At 41.1% G+C, this 27,352-nt stretch overlaps 1 protein-coding gene across 2 annotated transcripts; it reads right to left on the bottom strand.

Annotated features, from left to right (window-relative positions):
* On the bottom strand, positions 1-27,151 carry LOC109887185 (uncharacterized). 2 transcript variants are annotated; one of them, XM_031821527.1, is made up of 13 exons: positions 26,718-27,151; positions 26,188-26,249; positions 23,958-24,106; positions 23,108-23,236; positions 22,843-22,954; positions 22,570-22,636; positions 22,423-22,469; positions 18,380-18,561; positions 18,132-18,245; positions 10,961-11,247; positions 10,654-10,752; positions 1,339-1,417; positions 1-415 (listed from the first exon to the last, which is right to left on the bottom strand). In XM_031821527.1, exons 2-13 carry the CDS (start codon positions 26,234-26,236, stop codon positions 404-406), a joined length of 1,326 nt encoding a protein of 441 aa, XP_031677387.1. In that variant the 5' UTR covers positions 26,237-26,249; positions 26,718-27,151; the 3' UTR covers positions 1-403. The 2 variants fall into 2 exon arrangements, with proteins under 2 accessions (XP_031677387.1, XP_031677386.1); XM_031821526.1 differs by having other exon boundaries at positions 26,618-26,806.
* Between the last annotated feature and the right edge of the window lie 201 nt (positions 27,152-27,352).

Genomic DNA, 27,352 nt, shown 5'->3' with positions numbered 1-27,352 from the left:
TCAATTCTTGGAAGCAATACCATCTGTTTATTGGCTAGCCAGAGCAATTCTTCTGATTGAGATCGAGCACAGCAATGTGATTGGTTGTGTATCATTCATATTCCAATACCCATAAGAAAATACAGTTGAACAGTTCACACAGTTTCATTCTTTGATTTCATTACCTAAATATTTTGTATTTTATTGTAGCTCCTTTGTTGACAATAATTAAATGTGTTATTAGATGTGTACATTCATTGTGTTATTGCATTAATACAGTTTAAACAGTAGATATTTGGGGGAAGTTACTAACATAGAAGTGGAATATTGGAATATGTCTGACAAGAGGAACAGTCCTGCCCAGTGTGAAAGCCAACACACACAGCCGTACACACTGAGCTCCCTGTATTCTACAGCTGCACTGCTACAGCTTCACCTGGAGGGGGCGACAGAAACAACCAGATTTAAGGGACAGGACAAAAAGACCAATGACAGACAACACATCTTATCTGAAAGACTCTCTTGACATAGCTGTCCCAATAGAGTCACTATGAACCAGAAACTGACTGGCCATGGGACATTTTGGGGCCAGATGGGCCAGTTCGTCTTTAAGCACAGTGGGCTGGCCTAAATTGGGTGTTTGCAAAGAACAACTGTTTTGGGAAGGGGGGGGGGGGTTAGTTTAGGTTGTGTTAGAAAATAAATACATGTAAATGTTGAAAAGAAAAACAGTCACATTATCAATCATCACAGATCACTGCACCTGTACATAGCCCATCTGTAAATAGCCAATCCAACTACCTCATCCCCATACTGTATTAAGTTATTTATCTTGATCCTTTGCACCCCAGTATCTCTACTTCCACATTCATCTTCTGCACATCTACCATTCCAGTGATTAATTGCTATATTGTAATGACGTCGTCACCATGGCCTATTTATTGCCTTACCTCCCTTATCTTACCTCATTTGCACACACTGTATATAGACTTTTTGTACTGAATTATTGACTGTATGTTTGTTTATTCCATGTGTAACTCTGTGTTGTTGTATGTGTCGAACTGCTTTGCTTTATCTTGGCCAGGTCACATTTGTAAATGAGAACGTGTTCTCAACTAGCCTACCTGGTTAAATAAAGGTGTTCTCAAATAGCCTACCTGGTTAAATAAAGGTGTTCTCAACTAGCCTACCTGGTTAAATAAAGGTGTTCTCAACTAGCCTACCTGGTTAAATAAAGGTGTTCTCAACTAGCCTACCTGGTTAAATAAAGGTGAAATAATATATGAATATATGAATGTTCACAATCCTCGACTGATTTCAAGACAAGATGAACATGTCATAAATAAATACGTCACTCACCCTAACGTCAGGACCAGACTCCACAGACCACAGGTTGGGTTGGTCCTCCTCTTCCTCCTCGTCACCAGTGGGAAAGCAGCTAGGATAATATAACACAGATGGATTAGATTACATCAGATATTCACTCATTTATTGATTTGATATTTAAAGTATTGGGACACTCCAGCCGGAGACAACATTATATATGACCTCAGTTATATTACTCTGTCAACTAGTAACACAGAGATGAACATCACAGAGACAACATTATATATGACCTCAGTTATATTACTCTGTCAACTAGTAATACATAGATGAACATCACAGAGACAACATTATATATGACCTCAGTTATATTACTCTGTCAACTAGTAACACAGAGATGAACATCACAGAGACAACATTATATATGACCTCAGTTATATTACTCTATCAACTAGTAACACAGAGATGAACATCACAGAGACAACATTATATATGACCTCAGTTATATTACTCTGTCAACTAGTAACACAGAGATGAACATCACAGAGACAACATTATATATGACCTCAGTTATATTACTCTGTCAACTAGTAACACAGAGATGAACATCACAGAGACAACATTATATATGACCTCAGTTATATTACTCTGTCAACTAGTAACACAGAGATGAACATCACGGAGACAACATTATATATGACCTCAGTTATATTACTCTGTCAACTAGTAACACAGAGATGAACATCACAGAGACAACATTATATATGACCTCAGTTATATTACTCTGTCAACTAGTAACACAGAGATGAACATCACAGAGACAACATTATATATGACCTCAGTTATATTACTCTGTCAACTAGTAACACAGAGATGAACATCACAGAGACAACATTATATATGACCTCAGTTATATTACTCTGTCAACTACTAATAGAGAGATGAACATCACAGAGACAACATTATATATGACCTCAGTTATATTACTCTGTCAACTAGTAACACAGAGATGAACATCACAGAGACAACATTATATATGACCTCAGTTATATTACTCTGTCAACTACTAATAGAGAGATGAACATCACAGAGACATTAATACAGAGATGAACATCACAGAGACATTAAACATTAACACAGAGATGAACATCACAGAGACATTAAACATTAATACAGAGATGAACATCACAGAGACATTAATACAGAGATGAACATCACAGAGACATTAATACAGAGATGAACATCACAGAGACATTCAACATTAACACAGAGATAAACATCACAGAGACATTAAACATTAATACAGAGATGAACATCACAGAGACATTAATACAGAGATGAACATCACAGAGACATTCAACATTAATACAGAGATGAACATCACAGAGACATTAAACATTAATACAGAGATGAACATCACAGAGACATTAATACAGAGATGAACATCACAGAGACATTAAACATTAATACAGACATCACCTGGTTAATGTGATACATGTGTTCTACTGTAGTGTTTCACTGAGAGCTGTTTTGTGCGAACACCCCAGCTAGCGCATAAAGTTGCGCCCCTCGTTCTATTTGTGCTTTTCTTAAAAGTATTATTGAAACATTCAGTGAACGTTGAAGGAAGTTTTTTTTTTAAACTCCAAATAACCAATAATTCTGTTTCTCTGAGTGTTAATAAAACCTCTCAGGAAAATGTTCATGGAACCATAGTAAGACGTTCTCAGAACTTCCCTGGAACCATAGTTAGATGTTCTCAGAACCTCCCTGGAACCATAGCTAGACGTTCTCAGAACCTCAGAACCTCCCTGAAACCATAGTAAGATGTTCTCAGAATCTCCCTGGAACCACAGTTAGACGTTCTCAGAACCTCCCTGGTACCATAGTTAGATGTTCTCAGAACCTCCCTGGAACCATAGCTAGACGTTCTCAGAACCTCAGAACCTCCCTGAAACCATAGTAAGATGTTCTCAGAATCTCCCTGGAACCACAGTTAGACGTTCTCAGAACCTCCCTGGAACCATAGTTAGACGTTCTCAGAACCTCCCTGGAACCATAGTTAGACGTTCTCAGAACCTCCCTGGAACCATAGTTAGACGTTCTCAGAACCTCCCTGGAACCATAGTTAGATGTTCTCAGAACTTCTCAGAATCTCCCTGGAACCATAGTTAGACGTTCTTAGAACCTCCCTGGTACCATAGTTAGATGTTCTCAGAACCTCCCTGGAACCATAGTTAGACGTTCTCAGAACCTCCCTGGAACCATACTTAGACGTTCTCAGAACCTCCCTGGAACCATAGTTAGACGTTCTCAGTACCTCCCTGGAACCATAGTAAGACGTTCTCAGAACCTCCCTGGATCCATAGTAAAACGTTCTCAGAACCTCCCTGGAACCATAGTTAGACGTTCTCAGAACCTCCCTGGAACCATAGTTAGACGTTCTCAGAACCTCCCCGGAACCATAGTAAAATGTTCTCAGAACCTCCCTGGAACCATAGTAAGACGTAAGTCACGTAGAGTAGGCCAGATGGCTAAACTGGATATCCTAACCTCTATAAAAATAAAAAGATGGCGGAACCGCAAAAGTTCTTCTGTGCAAAGGTGTTTATTTACAAGTGATTCCGGAACAGAAAACAACAGTACTGCCATCAACGTCTACCTTATGGGACAGCTTAACAACAATGCTGCCCCATCCACAGCTCAATCCAAAAAATCCCCCTTAGAGACTGGAGAGAGGCTCCTTTTGTAGGGCTAGCCCCTCCCCTCAGAACAATTAACCCTAATTAATTAATCAATTAACAATACAAACCTACATTTTCCATGAACTAAACATACTAAAGGATATACATTGCAACAAGGTTTTAAACAATATCACAACATAACATTTACAACATTACATCACTACTGATAATATCTTTCAATATGCCCATATGCATTAATGAGCCATTTGGGACAGGCACTATAAAGCCAACCCAATTCCCTTAGCTCGGGTCCTTTTCCAGCATACCCAGAAGCTACAGAGATGGAGAGAGAGGAACAGAACAAACAAACAATGCGCTCATCCACAACATTGATAAGTATAATAATTATTGTATCTCTCAAATATGAACATTGACAAGTGTGAAATGCATGCACCAAGACAGAAGTTAAATTGTGTGTCGAACCACATTGTTAACTTATGGTATAATGGCGCAGGGAGGAGTGATGAATATGTGTATATATAAGAACCAAATGCTGCCCGCGGCCAGTGACGGACTTCTACGTCACATTACCTTCCTCCTCTCCTGAAGCGACCATGTTCGGGAGCCTTGATAGGTAGTCCGCAGTAACGTTCTCTTTTCCTGCCTTGTGACGGACACAGAACCTGAAGGGCTGGAGCTCCAGATACCACCTGGTCACACGAGAATTCCGGTCCTTCATGGTCTGGATCCAGGTCAGTGCTCTGTGATCCGTGTGCAGGTCAAATTCCCTCCCAAGAAGGTAGTAACGGAGGCTATCTAGGGCCCACTTTATAGCCAGGCACTCCTTTTCGATTGTAGAATACCTGGTTTCCCTGGGCAACAGCTTCCGACTCAGGTACAGCACAGGAAGCTCTTCTCTTGGCTCCCCTTGGGCCAGTACAGCTCCAATTCCTACAGCCGAAGCGTCCACCTGCACAAGAAATCTCTTCTTAAAATCAGGGGTCTGGAGAACAGGGAATGAGCACAGTCGTTTTTTTAGTGTCATGAAGGCTTCCTCACACTCCTCAGTCCACTTCACAGGGTTGCTGGCCCCCTTCGAAGTGAGGTTGGTCAGAGGGACAGCGATGGTCGAAAACTGTGGAATGAATCTCCGGTACCACCCTGCCAGACCTAGGAAGGACTTCACCTGTGTCTTGGTTCTGGGTTGAGGGCTATTCCTGATGGACTCCACTTTCTCCACCTGAGGCCGAACTTCACCCTTACCCAGCTGGTAACCCAGGTACTTTGTCTCCTGTTTCGCCCACTCACACTTCAGGAGGTTAAGCGTGAGGCCTGCTTCATGGATCTTCCCCAGGACGCTGCTAAGATGCTGTATGTGCTCCTCCCAGGAGTGGCTGTAGATCACCACGTCGTCCAAGTAAGCAGCACAGTAATTGTCACAGTCCTGGAGGACCTTGTCCATCAGCCTCTGGAAAGTCGCAGGGGCCCCATGAAGGCCAAACGGCATGACCTTGAACTGGAACAGGCCCATTGGCGTCCGGAATGCAGTGTAGGCCTTGGATTGTTCATCCAGGGGCACCTGCCAGTACCCTTTGCAGAGATCCAATGTGGTGATGTAATGAGCTCTACCTATTCTCTCCAGTAAGTCATCAATGCGGGGCATGGGATAGGCATCAAACTGGGAGATGGCATTCACCTTACGGAAGTCCATGCAGACGCGCAAAGAGCCATCCTTCTTTGGGACAATGACAATAGGGCTGCTCCATTCACTTGAAGATGGCTCGACAACATCCATCTCTATCATGGTGTGGACCTCTTCCTTGAGGGCTACCACCAGCCTCTCAGGCACACGGTAAGGATGCTGGCGGACAGGGTTCTGGCCAGGTTTCAAACGAATGACGTGTTCCAGGACTTTGGTTCTTCCTGGTCTCTGACTGAAGAGGGCCGGATACTTGCCAAACAGCTGCTTCAGCTCATCTTGCTTGTCTTCTTCCAGGTGAGCCAGTATGACTTCTGCTCGTTCTTTCCATGCCTCTGTGACCCCATCCGACTCATCCTCTTCTACTCTGCGGACCAGAAAGGACTTTCCTTTGGAGAGTTCCTCTTTCTCCTCCCAGGCCTTGAGAAGGTTCACATGGTAGGTTTGCTTCTTCTTACCCTTGTCCGGGTGCAGCACCTCGTAGGTCACCGGGCCCATCTTCCTCCCGATTAGGTACGGTCCTTGCCATTGCGCAAGGAGCTTGCTGGTAGACGAGGGAAGGAGGAGCAGGACTTTCTGTCCTGGCTCAAACTCTCTGTGGCGAGCGTGCTGGTCATAGCCTCTCTTCTGGGCCTTCTGGGCTTGCTGAAGGTTTGCTCTAGCTTCCTCTCGGTACCGTTCCAACCTGTCTCGCATCTGGAGGACATACTGGACAATCCCCTGTCCTGAGGTAGCTACTGGGGAACCTTCCCAGCACTTCTTCAGCAGGTCCAGTGGTCCTTGCACTGGCCATCCATAGAGGAGTTCGAATGGCGAGAAACCTGTCGATGCCTGAGGCACCTCCCTGTAAGCAAAAAGCAGAAAGGGTAACCACTTATCCCAGTCTTTACCAGTGTCAGCCACAAACTTCCTCAGCATGTTCTTGAGCGTTTGATTGAATCTCTCTACGAGCCCATCCGTTTGGGGATGGTAGGGAGTAGTCCTCAAGCCTTTAATGCCCAGCTGTCGGTGGAGTTGAACCATCAGTCGCGAGGTGAAGTTTGTCCCTTGGTCCGTCAGGATTTCATCTGGGATTCCTACACGAGAGAAGAGCTGAACAAGAGCACTAATTATCTTTGGAGTGGTTATGGAACGGAGTGGGAAGGCTTCTGGGAACCGGGTGGCATAGTCACAGATCACCAATATATACTTGTAACCTGCACTACTCTTCTCCAAGGGTCCAACAATGTCCATTGCAATTCTCTTGAATGGGGTAGAGATAACTGGCAGTGAACATAGAGGAGCCCGTTCAGACCTACGGACAGCACTGGTTTTCTGGCACGTGGGGCATGATTTGCAGTATTTTTGTACATCAGTATACATGGAGGGCCAAAAGAAACGGGAGCCTAGCCTAAGATAGGTCTTATGTTGCCCTAGATGGCCTGCCCATGGAACTGTATGTGCAAGGTTGAGAACAAGTGGTCTACAGGTAGATGGCACCACCAACTTCCTGCTATCTGCCTCTGACCCAAGGTAGAGTATGTGGTTGTCTACTGTGTAAATCCCCCCACATAAAGATTGACTGTCCCCAGCTAAGGCCTTGTCAAACAAACATTTCAAGGTTGCGTCAGAATTCTGCAATGTAGCAAAATTTTGTGGAACATCCCATTGCACCTCTAACCCAGACACATCAGCAACAGGTACAGGGGTTCCAACATACTTCTCAAGACGCCGCTGGCGGCGTGACTTTCTGGGCCCTTTGGTTCCCCCCTCGCACAGACTATCACACAAGTCAGGCAGAGGTTGTAAACCAGCTTTGGCCTGGGCACGAGTGACAACTGAACATGCCATCTGAACATCAGACTGGCAAACTGACTGCTCATATAGCTGACCCCCCACACTTCCCAACAGATCAGAGAGTACAGGCACATCCCTCCCCAAAATCATCTCAAAAGGTAGCTTCTCCATTACCCCAACTTTGAGGAGGTATTTCTGACCCTGAATCTCAACTGTGAGCTCAGCTGTGGGCTGCTGTGACTGGTCACCATGGACACATTGGATCAGTGTCTGATGACCATAATCAATGTCATTAACAGGTACATTACCTTTTCTGATCAATGACAGGGAACTGCCGGTGTCAATCATTGCAGTAAGACTTTTACCATTCACTTTCACAGGTACCAAGCATGACCCTTCCCGAGTCTGTCTATTCTGAACACCATCCCCCTCTCTGGGTACATAACAGTAACCTGAGAGCTTGGATTTACGTAGTGGACACATTGAAGCTTTGTGCCCCTGCTGCCGGCAGTAAAAACAGGTCAGACCCCTCCCATCAGAGCGAACTGCATGATCCCTTACCTCCCTCCCAGACACATAACCCCCAGAGTTACCTCCACCATCTCTGGCGTTTCTGATGTCCCTTGTGTCTCTGAGACTCCTTGGAGTGGGTGCTGCAGGTTGTGGTGGGCCCCCTTTACGTGCATTAAGATACTGCAGTGCAAGCTTGGCCGCCATAAGCCCGTCCTTGGGCTCGTGCTCTCGGACCCAGGTTCGAATGTCGTGTGGTAGAACTTGTAGAAGTTGCTCGAGGATGATGACCTCCCCGATTTCGTCCTGTGTCTTCTCCCCCGGTCGAACCCATCGTCGGTAGAGACCCTTGAGGCGGTGGTACGTCTCTGTCGGCGACTCACCCGATGGCGTTGATGCAGCTCTGAAGCGTTGACGGTAGGTTTCCGGTGAGATGTCAAACTTCACCAGCAGCGCTTCCTTCAAGCCCTTGTAGACATTGGCCAGCCCCTCATCCATTGCTGTGTAAGCCTCTAAGGCCTTGCCCGTGAGCAATGGGACAAGCCTGCAGGCCCACTCTACCTCAGGCCACTGCCACGTCTTAGCCATGCGCTCAAACCTCAGCAGGTAGTTTTCAATGTCCTCCCCCTGCTGGTATGAGGGCATCTTTGGCTCCTTCCTCAGGAATGCTGGAAGATGGACGTTAACACTGCTGGACTGGTCTCCTGGTGCTGGCCTCATTACTGCTTGGGGTGCCTGCTGTGGAGTTGAAGTCCCTGCTGCATCGAGCCTTTGTCGTCCTGGTGTTGGAAGACCCAATCTTGGGCTCTCACTGACGAGTTCCGCCTGGTGGGGAGCTGTGAGGATAGATTGGTGTAGGCCACGTAACTCCTGCTTGAGGTCTTCGTCCCTCCTCTCAAGGCAGGCGAAAAGTTGCTGAAAAAGGGTTACCATGGTTGGGTGTGGTTCTGGTCCCCCAACTGCTCCTTCAGTCAGCAGCTCACCCAGTTCTGGTTGTCTTTGGCCCCGCGGTCGGGCTCCTAGTTTCTCATACTTGACCTCTTCTTCACCAGACGATTCCATGGTATTCCACCCCGGTTCAACTTCAGGTACCTTTTCTGACAGTTGATGCTGTTGCTGAGAACGCAATCCTGTACGCATTCCTTTACCTCTCTTGTTGGAATTCACTGATTTGCGGTACGCCATCCCACCACTGCCACCATATGCCACGTAGAGTAGGCCAGATGGCTAAACTGGATATCCTAACCTCTATAAAAATAAAAAGATGGCGGAACCGCAAAAGTTCTTCTGTGCAAAGGTGTTTATTTACAAGTGATTCCGGAACAGAAAACAACAGTACTGCCATCAACGTCTACCTTATGGGACAGCTTAACAACAATGCTGCCCCATCCACAGCTCAATCCAAAAAATCCCCCTTAGAGACTGGAGAGAGGCTCCTTTTGTAGGGCTAGCCCCTCCCCTCAGAACAATTAACCCTAATTAATTAATCAATTAACAATACAAACCTACATTTTCCATGAACTAAACATACTAAAGGATATACATTGCAACACGGTTTTAAACAATATCACAACATAACATTTACAACATTACATCACTACTGATAATATCTTTCAATATGCCCATATGCATTAATGAGCCATTTGGGACAGGCACTATAAAGCCAACCCAATTCCCTTAGCTCGGGTCCTTTTCCAGCATACCCAGAAGCTACAGAGATGGAGAGAGAGGAACAGAACAAACAAACAATGCGCTCATCCACAACATTGATAAGTATAATAATTATTGTATCTCTCAAATATGAACATTGACAAGTGTGAAATGCATGCACCAAGACAGAAGTTAAATTGTGTGTCGACCCACATTGTTAACTTATGGTATAATGGCGCAGGGAGGAGTGATGAATATGTGTATATATAAGAACCAAATGCTGCCCGCGGCCAGTGACGGACTTCTACGTCACACGTTCTCAGAACCTCCCTGGATCCATAGTAAAACGTTCTCAGAACCTCCCTGGAACCATAGTAAGACGTTCTCAGAACCTCCCTGGAACCATAGTTAGACGTTCTCAGAACCTCCCTGGAACCATAGTTAGACGTTCTCAGAACCTCCTTGGAACCATAGTTAGACGTTCTCAGAACCTCCCCGGAACCATAGTAAAACGTTCTCAGAACCTCCCTGCAACCTAAAACTTAACGTTCCCAGAACAGGCTAACTTTCCACTTCCGTTTTCAGAACGTTTAAAAAATGCTCCGTTTTACCAGGCAGTAAAGTTATGGTTTCCTCCCAAGAACCAATGGTAAACCAAAAATGTATGTTCCCACAACTTTCAATAAACCATATGCGCTAGTTGGGATTACACTTCTTGTACTCCATGTCATATGCCAAATTATGTTGACAAGGAGTAGAATGTTATCACAAAATAGACTGGTGCCTAGGCTAAGAAGATCCCGTAGGGTTCAGAGCCTGTTTTGAGAGGGAGACCTGGCAAGACTTGTTTAGCAGGACCTAACTGTAGAATTAGATAGCAGGACAAGGCTAACTGTAAACTTGATTAGCAGGACCAGGCTAACTGTAAACTTGATTAGCAGGACCAGGCTAACTGTAGACTTAGATAGCAGGACCAGGCTAACAGCATTCGTAAGTTAGGCTAACTGTAGACCTAAGTCAGGCTAACCGCACCTGGAGGTGAAGAGAGACTTCTCGTTGATCATCTGGACTCTGAAGATGTTGACAGCCTTATAGACGTCTATCACATCCTGGTACTTCTCCAGTAGATGCCTGGAGAGAGAGACATGATGGAATAGATTCACTCCACAATATCACCACACTTGACAAGATTAAACACAACAATGTGGAGTTCAGACACTATAACCTTCCATAGGCAATCAATGTCATCAATATCAATTAGCATACCTCATATCATCAATATCAATCAGCATATATTATATTGTATCAGTTGTATTACATTAATATCTCCTCAATATACCTGTAATATGTCCCAGACTCATCCTTCTGGTTCCTCTGGTCTGGCTTCATGTCCTCTCCCCCCCACTGGTAGCAGGGGCAGGGGAAGAGATTTAGCCAGGGGTAAAGGCAGGGGCTGGGGTCTGGTCTGGTCCTCTCTCCCAGGGGCAGGTTCTGTGCCAGGTAAGGTCTGAGCAGGGCTCTGGGCAGCAGAGACACCAGCCAGTAAATGGGCTCCTCATTTACAATGTCATGGAAGCTCTGGAGGTACTGACGCACAGCTGCAGAGGGCTGGATGGAGGACAGGTTCTGTAGGCAGGAAGAGGAAGAGAAAGAGATGGAGGAAGTGAGACAAAGAGTTTACTATGTGGTTATGGCTAAGCTTAGCTGAATACATTTCAACTCAGTTTCACAGTTCCTGACATTTAATAAAAGTTCAAATTCCATGTCTTAGGATCACCACTTTATTTTAAGAATGTGAAATGTCAGCATAATAGTAGAGAGAATTATTTATTTCACCTTTTATATATTTCATCCCAGTGAGTCAATTAGTATTTGGTAGCATTGCCTATAAATTGTTTAACTTGGGTCAAACATTTCGGTTAGCCTTTCACAAGCTTCCCACAAGTAGATGGGTAAATGTTGGTCCAGTCCTCCTGACAGAGCTGGTGTTACTGAGTCAGGTTTGTAGGCCTCATTGCTCGCACATGCTTTTTCAGTTCTGCCCACAAATCTTCTATGGGATTGAGGTCAGCGCTTTGTGATGGCCACTCCAATACCTTGACTTTGTTGTCCTTTAGCCATTTTGCCACAACTTTGGAAGTATTCTTGGGGTCATTGTCCATTTGGAAGACCCATTTGCAACCAAAGTTCAACTTCCTGACTGATGTCTTGAGATATTGCTTCAATATATCCACATAATTGTCCTTCCTCATGATGGCATTTATTTTGTGAAGTGCACCAGTCCCTCCTGCATGTCATAAATAAATACGTCACTCAAGCTAACATCAGGTCCAGACTCCACAGACCAGAGGTTGGGTTGGTGCAAAGCACCCCCACAACATGATGCTGCCACCCCCGTGCTTCAAGGTTGGGATGGTGTTCTTTGGCTTGCAAGCCTCCCCCTTTTTCCTCCAAACATAACGATGGTCATTATGACCAAACAGTTCTATTTTCGGGTTTCTCAAATATGCTGTAAATTAAATCTTCCCTGTCATGTTGTCCTGCACCAGGTTGGATCTGAATGCATATGGGTTTCTCAAATATCCTGTAAATTAAATCTTCCCTGTCATGTTGTCAGGCACCAGGTTGGATCTGAATGTATATGGGTTTCTCAAATATCCTGTAAATTAAATCTTCCCTGTCATGTTGTCAGGCACCAGGTTGGATCTGAATGTATATGGGTTTCTCAAATATCCTGTAAATTAAATCTTCCCTGTCATGTTGTCAGGCACCAGGTTGGATCTGAATGTATATGGGTTTCTCAAATATCCTGTAAATTAAATCTTCCCTGTCATGTTGTCAGGCACCAGGTTGGATCTGAATGTATATGGGTTTCTCAAATATCCTGTAAATTAAAACCTTCCCTGTCATGTTGTCAGGCACCAGGTTGGATCTGAATGTATATGGGTTTCTCAAATATCCTGTAAATTAAAACCTTCCCTGTCATGTTGTCAGGCACCAAGTTGGATCTGAATGTATATGGGTTTCTCAAATATCCTGTAAATTAAAACCTTCCCTGTCATGTTGTCAGGAACCAGGTTGGATCTGAATGTATATGGGTTTCTCAAATATCCTGTAAATTAAAACCTTCCCTGTCATGTTGTCAGGCACCAGGTTGGATCTGAATGTATATGGGTTTCTCAAATATCCTGTAAATTAAAACCTTCCCTGTCATGTTGTCAGGCACCAAGTTGGATCTGAATGTATATGGGTTTCTCAAATATCCTGTAAATTAAAACCTTCCCTGTCATGTTGTCAGGCACCAAGTTGGATCTGAATGTATATGGGTTTCTCAAATATCCTGTAAATTAAAACCTTCCCTGTCATGTTGTCAGGCACCAAGTTGGATCTGAATGTATATGGGTTTCTCAAATATCCTGTAAATTAAAACCTTCCCTGTCATGTTGTCAGGCACCAAGTTGGATCTGAATGTATATGGGTTTCTCAAATATCCTGTAAATTAAAACCTTCCCTGTCATGTTGTCAGGCACCAAATGTTCTTAAAGGAAACTCTGAAGTGGCTTATTGATTATATGAAGATGTTTTAATATTCCCAAATGACTGGAAACCAGCTATAAACTGTCATGTTAAAAGACCTTGAACTGAATGAAGTAAAGGGAGTCAAAAAGGGAAAAGATAGAAGATATGATTGGTTTACATTTTGGGGTGTGTCTAAAGACACCAAAACTTGGGTAGCCGCAAATTGAACTTGAAATTAACCAAAACAAAAAAAGGGAACACCCACCTGAAATGGACAAAAATGAATGGCCCTGGACAAACCTTAAACACAGTGTCCATGGGGACTGGACACAGTGTCACTTAAACACAGTGTCATTGGCACTGGACAAACCATATACACGGTGTCCAATACTCAATTTGGCGTTGTTTCATTCAAAGTTGATTGCAAATGCCATATGGCAAATGCCAGGTGTAACACTTTAAAAATCCAACAGGCGGCGAGCGCGCTCCACCGTGGTTTTTCATATTGGAAATGTAATACAAGTCAACATCCAAAAGTAAAATTTTGAAAAAGTGAGAAAAGAAATCAAAAACTTATCACCCCCTTAATTAAAAAAGTGCTTTCTGGACAGTTTTTCGAAATTCTTTCGATTTTTGTGTCAATTACACATGTATAAGAACTGTATTAACATACTTTAGTCATATTTTATTATCATCATCATCATTTTTTTTTACTTGTGCATGAGGCAAAAATAGCAAAAATTTGGAAAAACTTCACACACCCTTAAAAAAGTGCTTTCTGGACCATTTTTCGAAATTCTTTAGAATTTTGTGTCAATTACACATGTATAAGAACTGTATCAACATACTTTAGCCATATTTGTTTATTTAAAAAAAAAAATTACTTGTGCATAAGGCATATGTTTTGTCCATTTGCAATATGATTTCATAGGAAGTCAAAAGTCAAAAATAGCTAAAATTTTGAAAAAACTTCACACACCCTTAAAAAGTGCTTTCTGGACCATTTTTCAAAATTCTTTCGATTTTTGTGTCAATTACACATGTATAAGAACCGTATCAACATACTTTAGTCATATTTTATTATCATAATTTTTTTTTTTTGTGCATAAGGCATATGTTTTCTCCATTTGCAATATGATTTCATAGGAAGTCAAAAGTCAAAAGTCAAAAATAGCTACAATTTTGAAAAAACATCACACACCCTTAAAAAAGTGCTTTCTGGACCATTTTTCAAAATTCTTTCGATTTTTTTGTCAATTACACATGTATAAGAACTGTATCAACATACTTTAGCCATATTTAAAAAATATATATATTTTTTAAACTTGTGCATAAGGCATATGTTTTGTCCATTTGCAATATGATTTCATAGGAAGTCAAAAGTCAAAAATAGCAAACATTTTGAAAAAACTTCACACACCCTTAAAAAGTGAATGGCCGGGCATTGATAGTGGTTCTTCTCCATCGCTCATTGTGTTGATTTCATTATGTCCATTTGTTTATGTTTTCTCACTTTTGCAAATTCACTGTGCATTTGCAATATGGTTCAATGGGCATTTACCATCACAAATTTGTCATGCTATAAAAATCCTGGAGGAATGCGAAATTGACTGGCCCGATGAACTCGGGATGGCTGGGCAGTGATTCTGGTTCCTCTCCATCACTCGTTGGGGTTGATTTCAGAATGTCACTTTGGCGATGGTACCTCACTGTTTAAACATATTGCAAATGGACAATAGTCACCAGCAAGTCACTGTCCATCAGTCAATTAGATATCATTCTGACACCAAACTGATACAAACTGACACCAAACCCACTTTTTCCAACTCGCTTAGTAGCCAACTATCACATACTTCAGAGCTGGCCCAAAATTCACAACGCCTTCTGTTCTAACCATAATAAAACGTAAAAAACGTAGTAACGTTCTAGCTGTGGGTCCAGTTCAGATGTCATGTATAGGCCTAGCTGAGGCGACCCCGAATCCCAACTTTCGGCTCAATAAGTCATTTGGTGCCCTTGCAAGACTCTTTTTCCATGCCTTGCTACGGGGTCCTTGAATGAGCAATCGGACAGAAACGTTGGGGTCCGTCTATATGGGCAGAGGCGGTCGCAATGCACCTAGTCTTGCGACTCTGGGACATTTCTAAATGTCGTCATTTTCATGATGCAGAAATTAATTGAAGTTATTGCAAATGTACGAGGCTCTGTTTCTCGGTCCGAGAACCTTCTAGAGCCACGTAACTCACCACGCACTATCGACCTGAGGTCTAGAACAGGTTTCTAATGTTTCGGAACTCTAGGTCTGACGGTTCTTTAAAGGTTCCAACAAGGTTAACTAATGCAGGCAGTGTATTTCTCTACGCACCCCAATGTGTCCATCCTTCCAAGCTGTGTGTGTGATTTCGTTTTTCTTTGACTGATTTACAGTTCAGTGGGGTTGCCTAATCACACATATGAAGTTTTGGAAAGATCTGACTTTTTTAACCCTTCGAAACAGCCCCTGAGACACCAATTATGGCACTTCCGTTTGGCACAGGAAGCTATAAGTCAACACATATCCTCATTGGGGTATGCTTTTACAGAATCCTGAGTTTTAGGTCTTTACGTTAAGAACTGACTGATTTACACAGGGTTGAATGCACTATTTCTATCAAACTGCAGGCAGGGTATGGATATACACTTTTAGGGTGAATTTAACCACTTCCGGTTGGTCCAGGAAGCTTAGAATCAACACACGTAGACCTCATAGTGGCCTGATGGACTGTCATCGAAGACAGGTTCATACGGCATTCATAACCCACATAGGATTCAGGTTGAATTTAGGGGTGCAGGCAATGTATTCCTATGGGGAGAGAAGTCGTTGTAATCTGTGAGAACAAAAAACCCTGTTTTACTGTTAAGGGTTAATGCCACACGGTCAAGGTTAGGCTTGCACGGATCGGGAGGACCTCAGGAACGTACCTGAGGTCGAATTGTGCTTCTCATCCTAACGGTTCTCTCACTGTCACCCAAAAGCAAATGACATTTAGGGCCAGGCTTCATTTTGGGCCTTCTCTTTTTCAAGATCGCTGCACTCAGAGCGAGCTACAGTCAAGCAGGGCGTCTCGTTGAACTTGGCACAGTCTGGAGACTATGGTGATGCCATTTTTAGTGTTGATTTCAGAATGCCATTTTGGTGATGGTCCCTCTCCGTTTAAACATATTGCAAATGTACAAAAGTCAACTAGCAAGTCAGTGTTCATCAGTCAATTAGATGTCATTCTGACACCAAACTGATACCAATTGACACCAAACCCACTTTTTACAACTAATTTAGAAGCCAACTATCACATATTTCAGAGCAGGCCCATAATTCACAGCGCCTTCAGTTTAAAACATAATAAAAACGTAAAACACATAGTTACGTTCTAGCTGCGGGTCCAGTTCGGACATTATGTGTAGGCCTATGTGAGGCGACCCCAAATCCCGAGTTTCGGCTCGATAGGTAATTCGGTGCCCGAGCAAGACCCTGATTGGTGATGAAAATCCACTTTTTTCCATGCCATCTCTATGCGCCGAGCCGGTTTCAATGCACCTAGTCTTGCGTCTATTTTCTAAATGTCGTCATTTTCATAATGGTCAAAATTAATTGAAGTCATTGCAAATGTACGAGGCTGTTTCTCGGTCCGAGAACCTTCTAGAGCCACCTAACTCACCACGCACTATCAACCTGAGGTCTAGAAAAGGTTTCTAAAGTTTCAGAACTCTAGGTCTGACGGTTCTTTTTTAGCTCGAACAAAGGTAACTATTGCAGGCACTGTGTGTCTCTATGCACCCCAATGGGTCCCTCCTGCCAAGCTGTGTGTGTGTGTGATTTAGTTTTTCTTTGAAATTTTATGGGAAAAATTACTGATTTAGAGTTCATGGGGGTTGCCTAATCACACATTAAGTTTTGGAAAGATCTGACTTTTTTAACCCTTCGAAACAGCCCCTGTGACACCAATCATGGCACTTCCGGTTGGCACAGGAAGCTATACATAAACTCATATCCTGATTGGGGTATGCCTTTACAGAATCCTGAGTTTTAAGTCTTTACGTTAAGAACTAAGTTATTTACGGAGGGTTTAGTGAGTGTGTGTTATTTCAGAAAATCACAGAAAATCACAGAAATCTCGCAGCACACTTTAAAAAGATTCGTATGAACACCCTGCAACTGGATCTGTAACTGTTTAAAAAAAAACTATTTTTGAACATCACCAATTTGACATTGTACGATTTCTCGTAAACAACGATAGATAAATGTCTAGTTCTTTTTTTATTGACACCGTAGGTTCCTTTACTTTGACGTGAAGTGCAAAAGTTATTGCTCTATTTTCATTTTGGACCTTTAATCCCAGAAAAATGGCCATAACTCAAAAACCGTTGAAAAATGGCTCAAATTTTTGAATTAACTCAAAAACCGTTGAGGCCTAGATGCCATCTTGTTTGGGGCCAACTGCCCATTATGCCAAACCTATGCTCACCAAGTTTGGGCTTCGAAATATTTTCAGTTTAGGAGATAAGGCCACGTCGTGATTCGTGATGTTTTGTACATTTGAAATATGATTGCTTATGCCCTCTTGTGGGATTTACCGGGACAGCAGAAAAATGACCAAAATTTGATTATTTTATCAAACGGAAACCGAATGTCCGAGAGAGTTCGTTTGATGACTTCCCGGTAGATCCGGCACTGCCGCACGGCCCGACGCCGTCCGCAATTTTTACAAACGTTTTCGGATGTCTAGTAAGGGACCGTACATTTGCAATATGGACTTTCTCACTAACCGTATGGCGAATGTCAAAATGTTCCCTTAAGGTATGCAATTGAAAATGTTTATGGAAGGTTTTTGTAATAGATAAATCACCTACTACGTTCTAGTTGAATTTTCTTGCTATAAATCCTCTTAAATTATATACTAATATATATTATCTTAAATTGTATATTAAGGGTGATTGTTATAACAGCTTCCTACCAGGTGTGGTGGAGTTTGGATCTGGGCCTCCTTCAGTGACTCCTGGTAGCGTTGATGTGTTCTCTGGAGAAACATCATGATGTCTGGAGGACCCTGGACTGTTCTGATCAGCACCTGGCTCATACACACATTTACACTGTTATACAGAGCAACTTATCTTAAGATAGCTAGGGACGACAACCACGTATCACAGTCATAGTAAGTAAATCTTTATGGTATTGGTTTTATTTAATGTATTTTCTTTTCACCCGCAGCATGGTGATGACTCTGTCCAGGTATAGCACCTCCTGGTGGCAGAAGTCAGCATAGCAGTGGGCAGGCAGACGTCTGGAATACATCCCTCTGAGGAAGGCTGAGTCGAGGATCTCATCTGCTACTCTCTCACTGGTCTCCCACAGGACGTCATAAATACTCACCTCTTCAGCCAGCTCTGGGGGAGGGAGGGAGGGAGGGAGGGAGGGAGGGAGGGAGGGAGGGAGGGAGGGAGGGAGGGAGGGAGGGAGGGAGGGAGGGAGGGAGGGAGGGAGGGAGGGAGGGAGGGGCAGTGTTCACAACTATGTGGTACATTTTTAGCAATGATTAGTACAAAACTCAAAACAGTTCATCAAAAAGACAGTTGTTTCAAAACTAAGCAATTTTTTTCATTGACTATTACAAGACACAAAATCATACAGTCACTTATTCACCAGACTTAATCAGTGTTTCATCTAGAAATACATGTTTCACATTGCAATACATGTTCATAAAAATGTAAATGCTTTTCACAATGCAACCCACTCTTTACTTTAGATATGATTCTCTTCTCATTTGTTAAAATACATTTTACTATCACTCTAATATATGCCATTTGTGTAGCAGGTGTTTTTCTCCAAAGTGTTGGTATGTGACCTCAGTGGGAATCAAACCCACAGCTCTGGTGTTGCTAGTGCCATGCTCATACTAACTGAGCCACTATAATACACAAGCGCAATTAAAATACATTTAATGATTACAATAAAGGTGGAAGATGTATGATGGCCGTCCCCTTGAGCATACTGCCCTCCTTCAGGCCATGGATGAGACATCAATCCAGAACTATGTCAGGCTTGGATTTGTCATGCCAAAAGGTTTTTCCGCAGGTGCATGAACAATGAGGACATTTACTGTGATGTGGATGAGAAACTATGGTCAGATGCTCCAGACAGGCTTAATGCTAACTGGTGCCTGCTAAACCTTGTTTCTTTCATTTGATTACAGTACACCTATGTTGTAATGATATCGGAACAATACATTTATTTCTTGCATCAATTATTGTGAAATATGTCATCATTTCCCCAAAAACTTTTCCAAATACTATTTGAACTCTTTGCAGACTTGTTTTGAGATTGGTATTATTCCTTCAGTATAGTAGAAATCTATAATCAATCCTATCTCAAAATCCTCCAAAAAGGACACTAAAATCACATTGAACCATAGAGGGATTAGTTGCATTAGCAATGTATGTAACCTGTATTCCTGAATTCTAAATAACAGACTCTCCCACTATCTAGAACAGTCTACTATCTACTATCTAGAACAGTCTACTATCTACTATCTAGAACAGTCTACTATCTACTATCTAGAACAGTCTACTATCTACTATCTAGAACAGTCTACTATCCACTATCTAGAACAGTCTACTATCTACTATCTAGAACAGTCTACTATCTACTATCTAGAACAGTCTACTATCTACTATCTAGAACAGTCTACTATCTACTATCTAGAACAGTCTACTCTCTACTATGTAGAACAGTCTACTATCTACTATCTAGAACAGTCTACTATCTACTATCTAGAACAGTCTACTATCTACTATCTAGAACAGTCTACTATCCACTATCTAGAACAGTCTACTATCTACTATCTAGAACAGTCTACTATCTACTATCTAGAACAGTCTACTATCTATTATCTAGAACAGTCTACTATCTAGAACAGTCTACTATCCACTATCTAGAACAGTCTACTATCTACTATCTAGAACAGTCTACTATCCACTATCTAGAACAGTCTACTATCTACTATCTAGAACAGTCTACTATCTACTATCTAGAACAGTCTACTATCCACTATCTAGAACAGTCTACTATCTACTATCTAGAACAGTCTACTATCTACTATCTAGAACAGTCTACTATCCACTATCTAGAACAGTCTACTATCTACTATCTAGAACAGTCTACTCTCTACTATGTAGAACAGTCTACTATCTACTATCTAGAACAGTCTACTATCTACTATCTAGAACAGTCTACTATCTACTATCTAGAACAGTCTGGTCAGCTTGCTGATGAACAGAGTGTTTGACGTGATTTTTGTTGTTTTGTAACTTCAATTGATTGGCCGGTGCATCAATCGACTCCAGGGGGTGAAACAGCTTGCCTCTGTTGAGGGAAAATATATGTTGCTGAAGGGAGGGAAATCCATTTTCATTTAAGAGAGGTTCAATTTTATCCATGTGACCCTGGAGTGTGGGGCAGTTAGGTCACATATTTCATCACTAACAACTACAGTCAGACTACTACACTTTCACTCATAAGGAATAAAAAAAGTTTTAGGATATTATTTAGGGAGGAAATATGATATGGTGCATCTAGTGGAAGTAGTTTAGAAGTTTGTTAGTGTTACATTTTAGTAGGTTGGTTTTAGTAGAGGGAGTGACTGTTGTAGAATAGTAGCCTTCAGTGGGTAGTAGTAGATAGATATTAGTAGCAGTAGATAACTGTTACATATTACTGCACTGTCGGAACTAGAAGCACAAGCATTTCGCTACACCCGCAATAACATCTGATAAACACATGCATGTGACCAATAATATCTGTTAAACACATTTATGTGACCAATAACATCTGTTAAACACATGTATGTGACCAATAACATCTGTTAAACACATGTATGTGACCAATAAGATCTGTTAAACCAATGTATGTGACCAATAACATCTGTTAAACACATGTATGTGACCAATAACATCTGTAAAACACATGTATGTGACCAATAACATGTTATTTTATTTCATTTTTTTGTTATTGTAAATGCAGTTAGACGGTTGAGTCCTCGGACTATCAACCTCGTGCTATCTTAAATCTGCACAGATGACTAATGACCTTTTACACTCTGTCTGCTGACTGCCGTGTATACAAGAAGGATGTATTCTTCTATAAAAGCAGAGACCTGACTATGTTAGTTAATCTTTCAACTCTGGACCATTCTTGGTGATGGTTGATTGCTTCATTTATGCAAATCTTATAAAATTGTTGTTTGAAAGAATCTGCAGTCTCTCTCTTCCTGTAGAATTGCTACCACAGGAAAGTGGGTTAGAGGTGTTATAATTAGCATAATGCATAATCAGTCTTAATGAGAACATTCTAAAAGTTCTATGGTAGTTAATTCAACAGTAGGAAGTTAGCTACATTAAACTAGTTCTATGGTAGTTAATTCAACAGTAGGAAGTTTGCTACATTAAACTAGTTCTATGGTAGTTAATTCAACAGTGGGAAGTTAGCTACATTAAACTAGTTCTATGGTAGTTAATTCAACAGTAGGAAGTTAGCTACATTAAACTAGTTCTATGGTAGTTCATTCAACAGTAGGAAGTTAGCTACATTAAACTAGTTCTATGGTAGTTAATTCAACAGTAGGAAGTTAGCTACATTAAACTAGTTCTATGGTAGTTAATTCACCAGTGGGAAGTTAGCTACATTAAACTAGTTCTATGGTAGTTAATTCAACAGTAGGAAGTTAGCTACATTAAACTAGTTCTATGGTAGTTAATTCAACAGTAGGAAGTTAGCTACATTAAACTAGTTCTATGGTAGTTAATTCAACAGTAGGAAGTTAGCTACATTAAACTAGTTCTATGGTAGTTAATTCAACAGTAGGAAGTTAGCTACATTAAACTAGTTCTATGGTAGTTAATTCAACAGTAGGAAGTTAGCTACATTAAATTAATTGATGCAGTTACCAAATGAATAGACTGGAAGTCAGATTTAAAATGGGAGATTTAAATAAAGGAGATGTAGAATGTTGAAGATATCCCGTTAAAGAGGAAGAGGTTTTCTAGGAGGACAAAAAGCTTAATAGTTTAAAAACAATTCCAGATCGGTCAACATGTTTTAAAGGGCAAACAGGTGCAGCTCCTTGTTGAATGGCACTCTGACATTTAGAAGATGACACCTGTTCACTTCTAAATGTCAGAGTGCCATTCAACAAGGAGCTGCACCTGCAACAGCATTAACTTTGCCGAGGCAATGGGCCAAGACATTCCTACCTCTCTCGTGTGATTTCTTCTGACTTGGTAATGATGCTAAACCAGATCTAAAAGAAAAGGAAATAAGAAATACATGAATGTAATTGAGTGTTGATATGGTCTCTGTATAAAACATGTCCAGATACAAGACAGTGTTAGACCTGCTACCTTGTCTCCATAGAACACACATAGAACCTCAGCTCTCCACAGGACACGTCATTCCAGCCCTGCCCACCTGTTGTCAAGACAAATCTCACTTCAGTTATTTCAATGTGCTCAGAGAGAGTGTGTGTGTGTGTGTGTGTGTGTGTGTGTGTGTGTGTGTGTGTGTGTGTGTGTGTGTGTGTGTGTGTGTATGTGTGTGTGTGTGTGTGTGTGTGTGTGTATGTGTGTGTGTGTGTATGTGTGTGTGTGTGTGTGTGTATGTGTGTGTGTGTGTACCTCCAGTGTGTAGCTCCATACAGTTCTCCCCCTGTCCAGAGTTACTGGGCTCATCCTCCTCCCAGTAGAAACTGTCAACAGCTGAGCCGTCACTCCACAGCCACATCCCCTCCTTATCACAGAAACACATTGGTTGATGGATTGAAACCACTTCATTGTTTTTAAGCAGAAAGTACGTTGAGCTTTTGCCTCTGTAAACTGTAGACATTTGACAGACTGGTTGACAGACTGACAGACTGACTGATGAATTATTGACCCAGTGTACCTGAGCTGCATCGTAGCCTCCCATCCAGACCGGCTGGTCTGTGTGTCTCCTGACCAGATCCTGGACAAACACCTGTTGACCCGGGCTGTGAACCGACACCAGGTTCCCTCTGTGCTGGGAGCAGTACAACTAGAGAGACAGTCAGAGAACACTGTGTTAGCCCACTGAGCTAAAGCCCCGGCATTACCGGATCAACGCAGGCTAGAAATGGACATTTCCTGAATTAAATTAAATGTCTTGAAATATCAATGGTTGTGAAATAGTAATAGCAGTTGTAGTGACAGCAGAAGAAGTGGTAGTATTAGTGACAGAAGTAGTACTAGTTTTAATTTTTTTACCCCCAATTTCGTGGTATCCAATTGTTAATAATTACTATCTTGTCTCATCGCTACAACTCCCGTACGGCGTCGGGAGAGACGAAGGTCGAAAGCCATGCGTCCTCTGAAACACAACCCAACCAAGCCGCACTGCTTCTTAAGACAGCGCGCATCCAACCCTGAAGCCAGCCGCACCAATGAACCTCAGGGAGCGAAGATCAATGCAGACTAGAAATTGACATTTCCTGAATTAAATGTGTGCTAGTCTTGAAGTATCAATGGTTGTGAAATAGTAATAGTTGTAGTAGTGACAGCAGTAGAAGTGGTAGTATTGGTGACAGAAGTAGTACTAGTAGTAGTATTAGTTTTTAATTTAACTAGATTTTAAAGCATACAATTTTATGTGAAAAAACTGATTTTAGCTTCATTCTTTTACCATGGATTTGCCCTAAATCAATGCCTAACCAACTCTACTACAGCAACAGAACAAGTTGACCTTTAGTTTCTCAGGCTCTCCCAATTACAAGCGTTACCTCTGCAGTGGCCCAGGTGGCCCAGACGGGGTAGAAGGAGAAGCAGCGATGCTCATTCTGATGCCACCCGGCTGGGCATGGTGACTGGGAGTCCACCCCTTCCACCTCCTCCTCTGTAGTGTTCACCACCCCCGGGGCAGAATCCAGCCCTGGAACAACAACACACATTGACAGTATGTACTGTTCAAGAGCTGTGCTTGACTTAGTTTACCTGGTACATATGAAGCAATTAAGGGAATAATCCCAAAAGTGCAAACTAAGCTAGATCAAGTAGCACCTCAAATACTTTATAGCATCTAGAGTTGGGTTTGACTAGATACAATTCTATTTTACTGTAAACAAGTTGACAACAGACTTTCAGCACGCTTCAACAACCACAGCGTTTACACAGATGGTTGATGATTGGCTGAGTGAAATTCATGATCAATGTGGATAAAGAGTTACCTGTTTAAATAAATAATACATTTCTATATAATCTATATAAGAATTTGTTCTTAATTACAGACCTGCCTAGTTAAATAAAGAATAAGAATTTGTTCTTAACTGACCTGCCTAGTTAAATAAAGAATAAGAATTTGTTCTTAACTGACCTGCCTAGTTAAATAAAGAATAAGAATTTGTTCTTAATTACAGACCTGCCTAGTTAAATAAAGAATAAGAATTTGTTCTTAACTGACCTGCCTAGTTAAATAAAGTTTAAGAATTTGTTCTTAATTACAGACCTGCCTAGTTAAATAAAGAATAAGAATTTGTTCTTAACTGACCTGCCTAGTTAAATAAAGTTTAAGAATTTGTTCTTAATTACAGACCTGCCTAGTTAAATAAAGAATAAGAATTTGTTCTTAACTGACCTGCCTAGTTAAATAAAGAATAAGAATTTGTTCTTAACTGACCTGCCTAGTTAAATAAAGAATAAGAATTTGTTCTTAACTGACCTGCCTAGTTAAATAAAGAATAAGAATTTGTTCTTAACTGAACTGCCTAGTTAAATAAAGAATAAGAATTTGTTCTTAACTGACCTGCCTAGTTAAATAAAGAATAAGAATTTGTTCTTAACTGACCTGCCTAGTTAAATAAAGAATAAGAATTTGTTCTTAACTGACCTGCCTAGTTAAATAAAGAATAAGAATTTGTTCTTAACTGACCTGCCTAGTTAAATAAAGAATAAGAATTTGTTCTTAACTGACCTGCCTAGTTAAATAAAGAATAAGAATTTGTTCTTAACTGACCTGCCTAGTTAAATAAAGAATAAGAATTTGTTCTTAACTGACCTGCCTAGTTAAATAAAGAATAAGAATTTGTTCTTAACTGACCTGCCTAGTTAAATAAAGTGACCAAAAGATTGTAGGGGCTGTTTTGTTAGACTTCAGTGTGGCCTTTGACGTTATCATTCATAGTCTATGGCTTTATACCACCTGCTATAATGTGGATAAATAGTAACCTGTTTAAATAAATAACCATTTCTATATAAGAATTTGTTCTTAATTACAGACCTGCCTAGTTAAATAAAGAATAAGAATTTGTTCTTAACTGACCTGCCTAGTTAAATAAAGGTTAAGAATTTGTTCTTAATTACAGACCTGCCTAGTTAAATAAAGAATAAGAATTTGTTCTTAATTACTGACCTGCCTAGTTAAATAAAGGTTAAGAATTTGTTCTTAATTACAGACCTGCCTAGTTAAATAAAGAATAAGAATTTGTTCTTAATTACTGACCTGCCTAGTTAAATAAAGGTTAAGAATTTGTTCTTAATTACAGACCTGCCTAGTTAAATAAAGAATAAGAATTTGTTCTTAACTGACCTGCCTAGTTAAATAAAGGTTAAGAATTTGTTCTTAATTACAGACCTGCCTAGTTAAATAAAGAATAAGAATTTGTTCTTAACTGACCTGCCTAGTTAAATAAAGGTTAAGAATTTGTTCTTAATTACAGACCTGCCTAGTTAAATAAAGAATAAGAATTTGTTCTTAACTGACCTGCCTAGTTAAATAAAGGTTAAGAATTTGTTCTTAATTACAGACCTGCCTAGTTAAATAAAGAATAAGAATTTGTTCTTAATTACAGACCTGCCTAGTTAAATAAAGAATAAGAATTTGTTCTTAACTGACCTGCCTATTTATATACAGGTTAAATAAAAAAGTGTTTTAACAGAAACACAGAGGGTGTTTTTTATCAATCATTTGAACTGTTTACACAAACACACCGTCTGTTTTTCAAGTTTCATATTCACCTGTTGCGAGGTGCAGAGCCATCACTATACAACAAAGCAGCAGAGACATTCTGCCAACCGATCTACAGAGGAAACAATGATATTACATTACATAACTTAACTTTACATTTATTAACCTTTAATAGTGTTAAAGGGATCCTGGATACCATTTTAATGTCTGTGTGTGCATTAGGAAGGAAGGTAGTGGTTGTTTCACGAACAAATGCTATTTAGCATTAGCACAATGACTGGAAGTCTACAGGTACGGTAGCATTGCTAATGCACCTGTAGACTTCCAGTCATTGAACTAGAATCGTACATTATGCATTTAACATAACTTATTTTAAAATGACATCGCATAACATGACAAAACGTAACACAAATGAACTTTTAAGTGACATAAGTTAACATGACATAACAGAGCAGCTCCATCTGTAACGTAGCACATTACCTGGACATGAATCAGAGAATGTTGAGAGTAACACAGTGATAGTAGTAGTAGTAGCTTGGTCTTGGTAGTAAAGCTCAGAATCAGAGAATGTTGAGAGTACCTGAGCTGGCTACTGCTTCTGGCTTGGATGAGTCACTGTTGAGGAGGAGTGAAATGAGATGATGTGAGGAGAAGAGATGAGGAAATAATAAGGTACTGCAGAACAGCAACCAGCCCATATCGTCCTCTCTACACTAGTGGGTGTGTCCTAAAAGCCTCAGCCCTGCCCACTCTCATTATCAGTCAAACTAGAATCACATCAACATCCTGCTAGTTCTAACAACACTTCTCCTGCTCTGACAGACTAGAATCACATCAACAACCTGCTAGTTCTAACAACACTTCTCCTGCTCTGACAGACTAGAATCACATCAACAACCTAACCTGCTAGTTCTAACAACACATCTCCTGCTCTGACAGACTAGAATCACATCAACATCCTGCTAGTTCTAACAACACATCTCCTGCTCTGACAGACAAGAATCACATCAACAACCTGCTAGTTCTAACAACACATCTCCTGTTCTGACAGACTAGAATCACATCAACAACCTAACCTGTAAAGAGTTTACTATGTGGTTATGGCTAAGCTTAGCTGAATACATTTCTCATACAACTCAGTTTCACAGTTCCTGACATTTAATAAAAGTTCAAATACCATGTCTTAGGATCACCCCTTTATTTTAAGAATGTGAA

This window comes from Oncorhynchus kisutch, unplaced genomic scaffold (assembly GCF_002021735.2).
Source record: "Oncorhynchus kisutch isolate 150728-3 unplaced genomic scaffold, Okis_V2 scaffold3988, whole genome shotgun sequence".
In the NCBI taxonomy this organism is placed as follows: domain Eukaryota; kingdom Metazoa; phylum Chordata; class Actinopteri; order Salmoniformes; family Salmonidae; genus Oncorhynchus; species Oncorhynchus kisutch.
This window is presented reverse-complemented; position numbering and strand designations above follow the sequence as displayed.

Coding starts and splice junctions, on each gene's coding strand:
- LOC109887185 (XM_031821526.1), bottom strand. Junction 18,562..22,422: donor GAAGAAATCACACGAGAGAG/GTAGGAATGTCT, acceptor TCCCTCCCCCAG/AGCTGGCTGAAGAGGTGAGT. Junction 11,248..18,131: donor TCCAAACTCCACCACACCTG/GTAGGAAGCTGT, acceptor TCCTGCCTACAG/AACCTGTCCTCCATCCAGCC.